At 48.6% G+C, this 12,720-nt stretch overlaps 1 protein-coding gene across 1 annotated transcript in view; it reads left to right on the forward strand.

The window, feature by feature from the left end:
* LOC104464937 (discoidin domain-containing receptor 2-like) overlaps positions 1 to 11,709 on the forward strand; it is a gene marked incomplete at its 3' end in the record, with an annotated part of 24,116 nt that extends 12,407 nt beyond the window's left edge. Inside the window, exons 7-14 of the mRNA XM_010077795.1 lie at positions 3,078 to 3,324; positions 4,280 to 4,372; positions 4,877 to 5,034; positions 5,273 to 5,468; positions 6,672 to 6,916; positions 9,483 to 9,604; positions 9,986 to 10,126; positions 11,646 to 11,709. Coding sequence (XP_010076097.1) covers positions 3,078 to 3,324; positions 4,280 to 4,372; positions 4,877 to 5,034; positions 5,273 to 5,468; positions 6,672 to 6,916; positions 9,483 to 9,604; positions 9,986 to 10,126; positions 11,646 to 11,709 — 1,266 coding nt within the window. The remainder of the gene's footprint in view (positions 1 to 3,077; positions 3,325 to 4,279; positions 4,373 to 4,876; positions 5,035 to 5,272; positions 5,469 to 6,671; positions 6,917 to 9,482; positions 9,605 to 9,985; positions 10,127 to 11,645) is intronic.
* Positions 11,710 to 12,720: the final 1,011 nt, after the last annotated feature.

Genomic DNA, 12,720 nt, shown 5'->3' on the forward strand with positions numbered 1-12,720 from the left:
TCAAGAAACATGTAGATGTGGTGCTTGGGGATGTGGGTTAGTGGGTTGGGTGGTGTTGGGTTGGTGGTTGGACTTGATGATAGTTGAGGTCTTTTCCAACCTTAATGATTCTGTGAAAGGTGAAGCAGGAGAGCACTTGCCTCTCCAGAGCTCAGACACTCTCAGTATTTGGCTTAAAGGAATAAAAACCAGCCACCTGAAGCAGTGGTTGGGCAGCTGAGATGGGTTTAGGATGTAGGCTGCTTACGGTCCTGGGGCTGCCTGACCCTTGAGGTAGAGGAATGTGGTTGTGCTTCCTTTTTGACCAAAAATTTCTCTGGATGCCTCAGCCTTTGCTTGTGCTGTGGGAAATTACTTAAACACACAGGAAAAGGATGAACTGAACTTTGAGTCTGTAGTAAACAGCAGAATCTTTTTAAAAAGGATCGGTGGCTTTTCTTGTAGATATTTCCAATGAAGGAGAACCCACCACATCCTTTAATAAATTGTTTTGGTGGTTACTTACCCTAGTTTTATTTTGTCTATTTTTAACTTGCAACCGTTGGCTCTCAGCCTGCTTTTGCTGGCAAAAATAAGAGTCCTGCCTTCTCAGAACTTTTCGTGCTTCTACACTGTGATTAAACCACTGTCTTAAGCTTTGCTTCAGTAAACCAAGTTGGCTGAACTTCTCATTGCCTTCCCCGTGAGATCCAGGGTCATTTCTGTAGCTGTCTTCCAATGCTTCCTTTTTTTCCCAGTACTCTTTTGGAGGTATAGAAACTGGAACTGGATGCAGGTTTTCCATCAAACTGCCTGAAAGAATGGTACCAATTTCCTGCTTTAAAATGATTCTTCTTTTTTTATGAATCTTGTGATCATATTAGTCCTCCTGGCCAACAGAAAGGGAGCCGGTGTTCATAAAGACTTTGATATCACGCGAAAAGTCACTTCAAAGTTATTGGTGCCCAGGATAAAAGTCCAGTGTAAAAAGCATCATTTACATTTTGTTCCTGAGTTCACTACCCTGAAATGAGTCAGTCCTGAAAACTTCAGATCGTTTTATAAAACTTTGATATTTTTTTTTCCCAATTTAATTTATTTTATGGCGCGTGATTCTGCTGTCTCTTTCAGACTCTGGAAAAAGGTAGCAACTGACCTTGAGCTAGGAATACATTAATGCTAGAAAAACACCTACAGAAGAATGATTTGTGCCCTGAAATTTGTAAGACATGCTAGTTGGCAATTTTTAACCAAATTAATATAATCCATGAGTTCATACTGTGCTAATTGGAGTCAGATGTTGTTATGAGTAAATCAAATGCTTTAAAAAATCTGTCATGTAAACACAGCCATGCTGATCAGCCAGACACATCAGCTCATAAAAATAGCTACTTTGTTTAGTTTTTCATTATAAAGCTGTATTGATTAGCATAAAATATTCTTCATTCGTTATTGAACGTTGCCTGTTCCAGCTTTGCATTTATTTTGTACAGGCTAGGTGGTCTGGAAATACTTTTTTGTATCTTCATACCTGTTACCTTTATTCCAGTTTTCTGAGCTCACCCAAGATCCAAGGAAGTATTAAAAACAAATGTAAGCAAATATTGCAGCTGCATTACAAATTATTTGGGCTTGCGTAGGATACAGTTGGACATGAGCAGGCACTGTTTGGAATAGAAAGCGTGTCTCTATCAGTCCGAGATGTGAACATAGCCAGGTTCTGTCCAAATACGGCACAAATTGTATATTCCAGGCGTGAAGCTTTGCTGCCTGGTTATGGATGGCTGTTTCTCCGTATTGAATGATGTTGTCTAAGCTTCGTCTGTTCCTAATTAGATGCAAATACCCTTCTTTTGTCTTTTTACTGCTCATCAGGCCGCTCGTCCTCATTACTGCTGCACTGCTATTCACTGCAAGACCTCACAGAGGCCAAGCAATTAATGGGGTTCAGAGCTGCACTTAGTTTGGGAACTGTTGTTGTCACCGTTGCTAATACCCCACCATCATTAGGAAATAATTTCTAGAGTCCTTGGGGAGGGTCGGACCACCACTGCTGTGAAAGCAGAGTAGACTGAGGGATATTGAAGACTTCAAGGGTCACCTTATTCCTTCTGGTTCCTGGTCACTGGCCACAGGGCCAAAAATACTGTGGTCAGGGTCTTCAGGGCCGCACGGCAGAATTTAAACTGTCAGGTTGGTTTGTTTCAAAAGGTGCAGGGCAGGATTTGCACTGAGGACAGACAGTGGAACAGCGTAAGGGACCCTCACAAGCTGTGTCCCTCTTTATGAAGCCAGCCCTGGGCAGTGCTGGTGGCCTGGGAGGGTGCCAGGTGGTTGGTGTTGGTGGGTCTGTGGTGCCACAACCCGGGGAGATGGAGATGTCACACTTACGCTGGGACCTCTTGGTTTGGATGCGGCCCAAGAGCAGGAAGGGAGAGAGTTGCTACCAGCCCTTGGGAGGGTAAAACAAACCTCCCAAGAGGGAGGGGACAGCAGGGACAGCTATTGATGTACTGAGCCATCAGGACAGGTTGATGGATGCAGGCTTACACGGTGGTGTAAAGAAAAGTTAGATCCTCGGTTGTCTTCAAGGAGCAACCACAGCAGAAGAGCTGCAGTGTGTCAGGGGATATCTTCTTCAGCTTGCACGTATTGCTTGGTCATTTTTTGGGGAAGAAATTAGCTCAGACTGCAGATGCTGAAGGCTTTCTAAAAGACACCAGAGCCCAGGTGTGGTTTTTCTTTGCTCTCTTAGGATATGTGTTCAAGAGTTGGTCTGTGAGGCTTTAGATGAGTACAGGGTTGGTTTGATCAAGTTTCATATGGGCCTTTTGAAGAGCCTGCCAAAATTTGACCGTTGGTGTAGCTTTTGCATGTAAGGTTTAGAGCTATTTCAGAATCACTTTTTGCACAAATGTTCTCATTGCACGCTGAGCGGATGGAGCTGCACTGGAACAAGTCAATCATTCTGGGTTAGGAGTGTTCATGCAGGGAGATATTAGAAATTGAAAATCTTCATGAACAGGACATCCCTGAGGCGTGATTTAGATTTCAGTAAATCTTCCTCCTGTCTGATTGCTCTCTTCTCTTCCTCCTAGGTGCATTGTAACAACATGTTTTCCAAGGGGGTGAAGATCTTCCAGAAGGTGGAGTGTCTGTTCAAACCACGCCTGATTGCAGACTGGGAGTCCGAGCCTGTTGGAGTGGCAACTGTCTTGGATGACAAAAACCCCAGCGCCCGGTTTGTGACTGTCCCCCTCAATCAGCGGGTGGGTAAAGCCATCCTCTGCCGCTTCTACTTTGCTGACACCTGGATGATGATGAGCGAGATTTCCTTCCAGTCAGGTGAGTATTCCTCCAAAGCAAGCAGATCTGGGGAGTCATAAAGGGCAGAAGAGTTGGTGTGGAGGTGGGAGGACATGTGGGGTTAACATGAGCGTAGGGCACTTGTGGGGCTACGTGACAGGAAGGAGGAGATGGCAGAAGCACTGAGAGGTTTGGAAGGGCAATGCAGGTGCAGAAAGGTCCAGTCTATAGAGGATGCTTTTCAGGCTGATACTGATGCACGTGTCCAGAAGCACAACCAGGGCAACCAAAAGTTGGGCTACAGAGCCTTTCTTCTTTCTGAGACAGCTGCTGGGTGCTTATAGGGTTGATTTTTTTACTTCTCTTTACCAAGTATTTTGTTATGAATAATTTGAGTGTATCTACAGGTGATAATCAAGTTCGCAAATTATGAAAAATAAGAGGCTGACTTTTTTTTTCTCAAATCTTAACTGTGACGCAGAAGTCAGCGCCATGAGGTGCTTTAAAAGGCTCTAGAAGGGAATGGACAGAGTCTTGGAGAAAACTACCTGTACAGTGAAATGATCTGTCTGTAGCTTCCTACTCGAAGGTCCCAAATCAGCTCTAGTGAGAGGACGTTCCTGGGGAAGGAGCTCTGATTGCAGCTGGCTGCTTGGCTGGCTGGTAGCAGCCCCTCCTGGCTGCCCTTCCCTGTCGTGCGTGGGACCAGGCAGGCTCTGGGACTGGCCTGGGATGACTATTCTCGCTCTGGCTGAGCACCGGGAAGGGTCCTGTGTGCACCGGCAGTTTGCTGTGGTCAGGACCTACGTGCTGCTCAGTGGAGAGGCTCATTCCTCTGGGTGTGCTGGGAAGTGCCGAGCGAGCAGGTATCTGCTCACGCTGTCCGTGACCTGCTGCGTGGGTCTCAGTCCGGCGTGGGAAGGCGGGGTGGTGGCTGGGATCGTGCTGATGGCTGGCAGGTTGTTGGACTGACGCTTTCCCTTCCCTCCCCCAGACATGGAGACCGTGAATCCGAATTTTGTTACCGCAGCCACCAGCACAACGGATGTCCTGGAGACAGAGTACAACGCTACTGAGGGGACCTGGGGTAAGGACTTGTGTCACTTAGCCGTGCCAAGGGCTCGAGTGTCAGGGGATTTCATGGTGACATTCTAGTTAACGTCTTCCCTCAGCTGGCCAAGGCTGCCTCAGAGCAAGTGGGCTGAAGGCGTGTGTGCAGCCAGTGAAACGCTGAAAACCGTCTGATCTGTCATGGATCCATTGCAGGACTGTGTTTCAATGCTAAGAACAGTCTTTGATTGCAGAAGTTCTTTGCACAATTCTTAGCTACGAGCCTCATTACATGTTGTTGCCAGTCACACCTTGCAGGTGGACAATATCTCTTTCAGCATAGTGAGGAATGTTGTTCTCAATGAGAATGAGAACTTCTGAGAAATTAAATACGTGAACACAGCTAGTGTTAATGCTCAGGAAACTGCCCAAGATCTTCTCTGTACCAGTGTAGGAAGGGACCTGTAGGAAGCTGGGCAGCACAGATACCAGCCTGTGCTTTGTTAACACCAGATTCTTCTTCATTCTTCTACAATTGCAGAAACCACATCTTCTGTAACCAGCACCTGGATAGGAGAGAAGGCAGATGACTCCAATACCTCCATCCTCGTGGGATGCCTTGTGGCTATTATTCTTCTGCTCCTGATGATTATAATCATTATTCTTTGGAAGCAATATGTTCAAAAAAGGTTGGAAAAGGTAATACAGTGGGGCTGTTTTGCAGATACAAGTTCAGTACTAAGCATTAACCCTAATGAGCTCAGAATTATGTGGAAAGCCCAAGGTTTCCCCAGCTCCATAGAATGGCTAAAACTGTTCTCGCAGCAGGGGAGGATGCCAGCACTATCCAAGGTGTTACTGGAAATCGCTGCGATTGCAGCCAGTACATTACTTAACAACTGAGCATCGCTTCAGCGCTTTTTTTGCTCTCTTGCAGGCCCCACGTCGAATCCTGGAGGAGGATGCCACAGTTCGCCTCTCTTTCTACAGCTACACCATTGCCAACAACCAGACCCAGATCCACCAGTCAAATCCCACCTATGAACGTGCTTTCCCACTGGATTTGGAATATCACCAGCCAGCTACCCTGCTCCAAAAGCTTCCAGAGCTCTCCCAAAGCGCGGAGGATTCAGGTAATGGAGTCGTCAGTCTCCAGAAGTTATGCATTTATTCTTTAGTTTCCCTCAGACTTTAAAATGTGCCACTTCTCATTCTCTGAGTAATCTTCTCTGACTCCTGTGCGATACAGGACTAGCCCAGGAACCTAAGCCAATATTCTGGAGCTCTGAAACTTTTTAGCGTGCAGCTTGGGCAGATGGAGCACCAGCCCCACTAAAGGGTGGTGGCCTTTTATTGTTTTCTTGGAAGACTTTGTTTTTACGTTAGCCAGGTGATCTTTTAGGAGCTGGTTTTGGCAATCCCAGCAATCACACATGGTTTGTCTCATCAGCCCCGTGGCAGGGGAGTCTCTGCCTGCAGCACCCCTGGGCTGTCCGGACTGGTGGAGAAGACCTTTAGCACCTCTTCCTGCAACAAGTGCTCTTTGAAATCCCCCTAGAAAGAGCAGAGGGAAATGCAGCAGAGAATTGTCAGTGCTGCACTGGCTTCCAGCCCCTGGGGGACTTTTGGATGCATACAGAAGGGAAAGTTTCCAGCAGTGTTTTGTACTTGCTGGTGGCAGTGCTGGTTAGTGAATGGAAGGGCAGTGCTGCATTCCTCCAGCACTGACAAGCTGCTAAGATCCAGCATTATACTACCCAGGGAGACTGATTTGGGTTGTCAGGATGTGAATTTGAAGCAGAACAAATGTTCTGTGTAATAGTGACCATACAGGGAGTTACTTATAGAGCCATAGCATACTCATGGTATTGGTGTGGATAAGCTGTAAGAGCTTGCTAACAGAGCACACGGATGATGGAAAACTAGATCAGCTCTTGTTGCAGAAGCGAATGCAGAGCAAGTTTGATGCTGCAGACAACATCCCTGCGTCAGGTAAAGGGACCAGATCATAGGATGAATCAGGAACAGGAAATCACTTCAGATTCATGCCTCCGTGTCTGGGCGAGAAGTTCAGCTCTCCTAACTGGATAGAGGCGGCAGCTCTTTAACATGAGTTCACAGGCCCCTCGCAGGTATTCTGCTGTCTGCAGGAGTGCTGCTTCTTCTGGTTTAAGCCCTGCTTAAAACAGAGTCTTCCATCCTTGGCACAAGGCAGTAGATGTGCAGCCAGGCTGAGTTCCCAGAGGTCTGCAGGATGGAGAGGAGCGGATGCCAGCCTGTACTGGTTTTATGGGAGTGAGTGTGTCTGACTCCACCTGTGTTTGGTTTCCCCTTAGTGTGCAGCGGAGACTACGCTGAGCCCGACCTGACCAAGTCCACTCCTCACCAGGGCTTTCAGAACAACGTTCCTCACTACGCCGAGACCGATATCGTCCACCTGCAAGGCGTGACCGGCAACAACATGTACGCAGTCCCGGCCCTCACGGTGGATTCGCTCACCAAGAAGGACATCTCGGTGGGTGAATTCCCACGGCAGCAGCTACGACTCAAGGAGAAGCTGGGAGAAGGACAGTTTGGAGAGGTACAACCATTCTCTTCCATGCTGCCTCCAACACTGGCACAGTGAAACCTCTGAGCTGCCCCCCTGGCACTGCTTCGTGTTTGGGGGCTGAGGGACCTGCATAGCAGTGTTATATTTAAGACACATCTGTGCTGTTGGGGAAAGCTGACATCCCTTAGAACAGGCTTCAGAGAGCCCCATTCTGCACTTGTGAGGTGCTGCTTGGTACCACGTGAGTCCTTCCCAACAGATGAGCTTTGCAAACATCTTCTGGTCGCTGTTGATATCCCCATTTATGACCCTACAGAAAAGGCCTGGGGGTGGGAATTTGCACTGTTTCATGGCTGTCCATGGACATCTCAAACACGCAGTGGCTGCCCCCCACCTTTAGGATGTGAGTTTGAACGCTATAGCAGCAACTCCAGCCAAGACAGGCTGATCCTAGCTGTGCAAACAGCTTTCACATTACCAGGTGGAGGTTCTGGTGGGGCTCTGCACGCTGGCCCGAGCAAAGACAGGTGTTTCCCAAGCCCTGTGGTGCCCTCACGTACTCTCCAGCATTGCTGCTTGCTCAAGCCCCAGTTTGTGTCAGAAGCCTCAGGCAGCATGATACATACGTCTGTCATCTGCCAGGCTTTCTCTGTACTTCTTGAGCTGCTTTCGAGCTGTGAATATTTTCACTTCACCTTTTCTTCTCTCCCTTTGTTCCCACACCATCCCTAGATCCATACTGAGCCAAGTCATCCCCTCGCCTGCTCCCACTCCTCCACCCTTTCCTTCCCAACTTCTGCTCATTCACAGCCTTAGATTCTACCTGTCTGCTACGTTTTGGCAAAGCACAGCCCTTTACTGGCTGCTTCCTTACCTGTGATGGACCCAGCCCTATAGTTCCTCCCTTCTGACAGCACACCTTCCCTGCCCCAGCCCCTTCCCGTCCCCCTCACCCTTTTCTGGATCACTCAGTGTACTGGGAGAGCGCTGACATCCTCGACCTCTTCACCTGGCTGTTGGTGCTGTTGCCTGGATCCTGCCCTGTTTTGGGCTGGGCTCCAGAAGTGAAACAAGAGGCTTTTTTCTCATTGCTTTGCTTCTGGACTCTCGTTCCAGTCCTAATAACTGTCAAAGCTTTCTCCCCCTGTGTTGTCAAACAGCAGCAGCCGGGCTCTCTCCATTTTCCTTGGAGATGGATTCAGAGCCTGTTCCTTTCCTCCCATCACAGGCCCTTTCCCTCCCTTTTGCAGATGTGCTGCATCACATCCTCCCCTCTCTCCTTCTCACCTCCTTAGTCTTTACCAAACTGATCAGCATGTGCTCTGCCCCGCTTCTCTGCCTTAGCGTGCAGCCGTCCTGCTAGCAACATGGCATTGCTTTTTTCCACCTCTCCACTCACAGCTTCCTTCCCTTTCAGGCTTTTTTCTTCCTTGCTCCTAACCACCCGCTCCCTGGACTCAGTGACACACGTTACCTGCACTTGTCACACACGTGCTTAGTACCACGGCTCTTTCCTATTCCTCTCCTCGTCTCTGTCCTTCCACCACAGCAGATTTCATTCTCCATGGAACTGCAGCAGGATCTTTGTGCTTTTGTTTCTGTTCTGTGGGTCTGTCCCATTTTTTTCTCTGCTGTCTCCTTTTTTTCATGTAACTTCTTGTCCTTTCTTCATATAAAATTCATTAAGCTCCCATTACACTCCCCTCACTGCTACAAGCCGTTGCCTGACACACCCAGCCTGCTCCCCTCCTCCTGTCCTTTTTCTGATCCCACACTCTCGGGTCTGTCTGCTTTCCCCACCCAAGCATCTCTTGCCCAGTTCTCAGCTGAATATGCATTCTGATAACTTCTGATGGGTCTGTCTGCTTTCCCCAGCCCAGCATCTCTTGCCCAGTTCTCCAGCTGAATATGCATTCTGATAACTTCTGAAGCAAATGTCTTGTCACCCCCTTTCTTAAATAGCCCTGGCAGCAATTTTATGTCTTTGTTCCTTTATTTGTCTGAAGAAACTTGGCATTCTGTGTACTCAGTATTCATCTCTGGGTATATTCACAGGTGAGGTGTTCACATCACACACATGCACACGCTCCTTTTTTCCCCTGGAACTGGAGGGCTTTGGACAGCTGTCGGTAATTCCTCGCTGCTCCTCAGTTAAGTCCGAGTGGTGACTCGAGGCAGGCTGCGGGACAGTTCTGTGCGTGTGGCTGGTGTGATGCGCCGTGCTGCTGCAGCCCCGCTCTTTGCACACGCAGAGTAAAGCCCCCAGCTCCAGTGCCCTTCCTGAGCACCTCCAGTACCTGCTGGTAAATCAGACTGCCCCAGTAACCTACTGCACCAGTCTGTACGTGTGCAGTAAATTCAGCGTGTTGGGGACCTGCCAGGCTGCAATCCCCATCGGCTCCTGTGTCATGGGCTATACAGCGTTTGTGCAGGACAGCCTACGAGCGATTTCTGATCAGAACAAACTCATCTTCATGAGGTTATTCACTTGCTCACTCCACCAGTGATGAGCAGCCTGACAACCTCAACATGACTTTTTTTTTTTTTCTCTGGTTTTTGACCTGTGCGTACTCTCATGGTTGCCCCTGCCCCGCAGGTGCACCTTTGCGAAGCCGATGGCCTCCTGGAATTCCTGGGAGTCTCATCTACAGAGTTCACTCACCAGCCGGTTCTCGTAGCGGTGAAAATGCTGAGATCAGATGTCAACAAAACGGCCAGGTGAGCACATCCGCAGCGTGACCATCTGGGAAGGAAAGCAAATACTCTGCAAGCAGCAGTGTCATGTAGGTTAGCCCTGGTGGCTTCTGTATCTCTGGTGTAGGTTCTACATGTTTTTGGAAGGAACAGGACACAGGCGGGGAGTGGACTCTATATAGGAGTAGATACAATTGCAAACTGAAATGCTGCATTTTCAAACATTTCAAACATTAATTGTGTTTGCTGGGGAAGGGGTCAGTGTTGAACACAAGCACAGAACCAGCTTTCCAACTTTATGCAGATGTGTAAATGTCTCTGTACAAATTTTCTTACACGCTGCTTCTGCTTTTGTTACACAAAGGAAAAGTTTAGGATTCGAACCTGTCTTTTCTGTTTTACAAGAAATGATTTCCTGAAGGAGATCAAGATCATGTCACGGCTGAAGAACCCAAATATCATCCGGCTTCTGGGGGTGTGTGTGCGCGATGACCCGCTGTGCATGATAACGGAGTACATGGAGAACGGGGACCTCAACCAGTTCCTGTCGCAGAGGGAGATCTACAGCAAATTTGCCATTTCCAACAATATTCCCTGCGTCAGGTAAGAGGAGCTGCCCGTGTTTGGGATGAATCAGCAGCACAGAGCTACCGGTTTCATCTCCCTTCCAGGCAGTGACCTTCGCTCAGCCCGGCCACTCCACGGCACATGCTGCGGACACTAGTCCTGCTTTGCGTGGGAGGTTGTTCTGGAGGTCCGTGTTTCCGTGAAGTGTCCCTGGCTGCAGGATGTTCTGGTCACGGTGACCATCTTAGCTGTGGTGTTTACTGATGTAACCGTCTGTTTGTGTTAGTGGGGGAAATATTTCATTAATATGGGAAGGCAGTAGCATTACGGCAAGAAATTTGGGATGAAAATCAAGAATGTCTCTTAGGCTTTTAAGAAGGTTCATATGTTCTCTGGATGTCTAAAAAATATTACATGAGGGGAATTGAGTGTAGGAAAGATTCATCAGCCAACAAAAGGAGAATATTTAGCAAAGAAAACCATTTTCTGTCAGTGGTGGCACTTATCTCCCTCCTTTGTGGAAGGATGAAATCAAATATAAAAGCATCTCTGCTGTTGCAGAAATCATTCCTCAGAGGAGGGTTGTGTGTGGGACTAACGTGTATTCTGCTCGATAGAGAAACGGCTGCACTGCTCAGCCTTTGGCATGTACCCCACCAGGGATTAGGTTTGTTTATAGTTAGAACAAGGCAGTCAGGTCTGTTGATGGACGGGACAGGAGGTGGACCAGGGATTCTGCCAGGAGCTGGCGGTGGTCAGTGGCCCTGTTGGGGAACATTGAACTCGCGTCCTGCAGAGTCACGACACACCAGGACTGTAGGGTGGGAGAGGGTTTGCACCTGAGGAGGAACACATTCCAGCTCTCTCCAGTGTCCTGTCCCAGAAGCACAGCTTTCACCTTTACACCGGTGGCTTTTTTCCTGGCTGAAGCCTCAAACTATCCTTTCTTCTTTATCAACTCCTCACCTCTCACCTGACTTCAGCACTGTCGCTCACTTTATTCTTCCTTGGTTACCATTACTTGGCTCTAGTTTTTCTTTCTCTCCAGCCTCTCCTTTTGTCCCCTCCAGCCAGATAGAGTTTCCCGTTAAAGGAAGACACTAGGACCAGCTCAGGTGTCTGTATGGGAGTTGTTGAGTGACATGGATCCCCCTGCCAAAGAGCAGCTGGTCTCTGCTGGTGCCTGGGGGGGTCTGAGTGACATGGAGAGGTCCAACCATCCCACCCATCTCTCAGACTCAATCCTTGGCTCACCAGATGTGGTGGCCAGCCCTTCCCTGGCAGAGAGGTCACACGTTTTTAAGTCCGTATGGCTCTTTGGTATTTGGAACGCATCTCCCTGCTGTCCCGCTGGCTATCGAGCAAATCGCGACGATGAGTCTGCTGAGGGGTGTCGCACACATTGACCCCTGCAGGGCTTGAGGGGCCAAAAGATGGGTGCTGATGGGACCCTGCCAGGGTGCGGGTGGGACGGGAGAGACTGGGCTTCTGGAATCAGGAATCGTAGAATCCCAGAAGGGTTTGGGTTGGAAGGGACCTTAGAGGTCATCCAGTGCCACTTGGCAGGGACACCTCCCACCAGCCCAGGTTGCCCAAAGCCTCATCCAGCCTGGCCTTGACCCCCTCCAGGGATGGGGCATCCGCAGCTTCTCTGGGCAACCTGTGTACGGGAAGAGCAACAGCCCCAGAGCTGCAGCTGGGCAGGAGGAAGGGAGGGGATGGGGGCTGGAGGCTGTCCCTGCTCCTACGTGAAAAGCCACCAGGTTAGGAAGGGACAATGGGTGGCAGAGTGTCTGATCTGGGGACAGAACAGGTCTGCCCGGATCAGGAGACACATCGGGCTGGCTGTGGGACTGGGCTGGGTGTCACCTGCTAAGCTGTGGGGTTCCCTGTGCTGAAAGGCTGGAGGGGACGGGTGCACAGACCCCCCTCCTGCCGGGGCTCCGTCAGGGGCTGCCGCCGAACCTCTGGAGCCATAGCTCAGCTACCGATGAGAACAGACAGATGGGATATATGATCATTAGATGCTTGCGTTGTTGTAATTTAGATCACATGGTAGGGCTTTTCTCATTGCCACCCAACACAGAGAGGAGGAGACTAAGACTTTTTCTGAGCTTTATCAGAGAAATATTAACTGTGAACAGTTTGTTAGATTTGTTGTGACAAGTGCTTGGTGTATGGAGCATCTGAGCACACACGGCAGGAGACAAGCTGAGCATCACAGGGTAATAGTGTGTGAAGAACGAAAGTCAGATGGTCCAAATTCTGTCTGTGTGTCCTGCAGCTTTATTAATACTATCTTCATTTGGCTGATGGGAACATCATATTAGATGGAAAATGCATCTGTTTATATTTTCAGTAATATTAAACGTATTTTTAAAAAAGTAAAGGATATGTAATTAATGACATTAATGTTAGTGTGCCATAGTGGCAGTGGTTGAAATACCAACCTAAGCAGTCGTTTAGATAGGAGATTTTGAGATTGTACAGCTTAATTTTTCATGTCTCTCTGCAAAAAGTTGGTCCTTTGATGCATAAACTCTTTGAAAATCTTGAGATTAATGCTCTATATA

The sequence above is a fragment of the Pterocles gutturalis genome, unplaced genomic scaffold, assembly GCF_000699245.1.
Source record: "Pterocles gutturalis isolate BGI_N339 unplaced genomic scaffold, ASM69924v1 scaffold11238, whole genome shotgun sequence".
NCBI lineage: Eukaryota > Metazoa > Chordata > Aves > Pterocliformes > Pteroclidae > Pterocles > Pterocles gutturalis.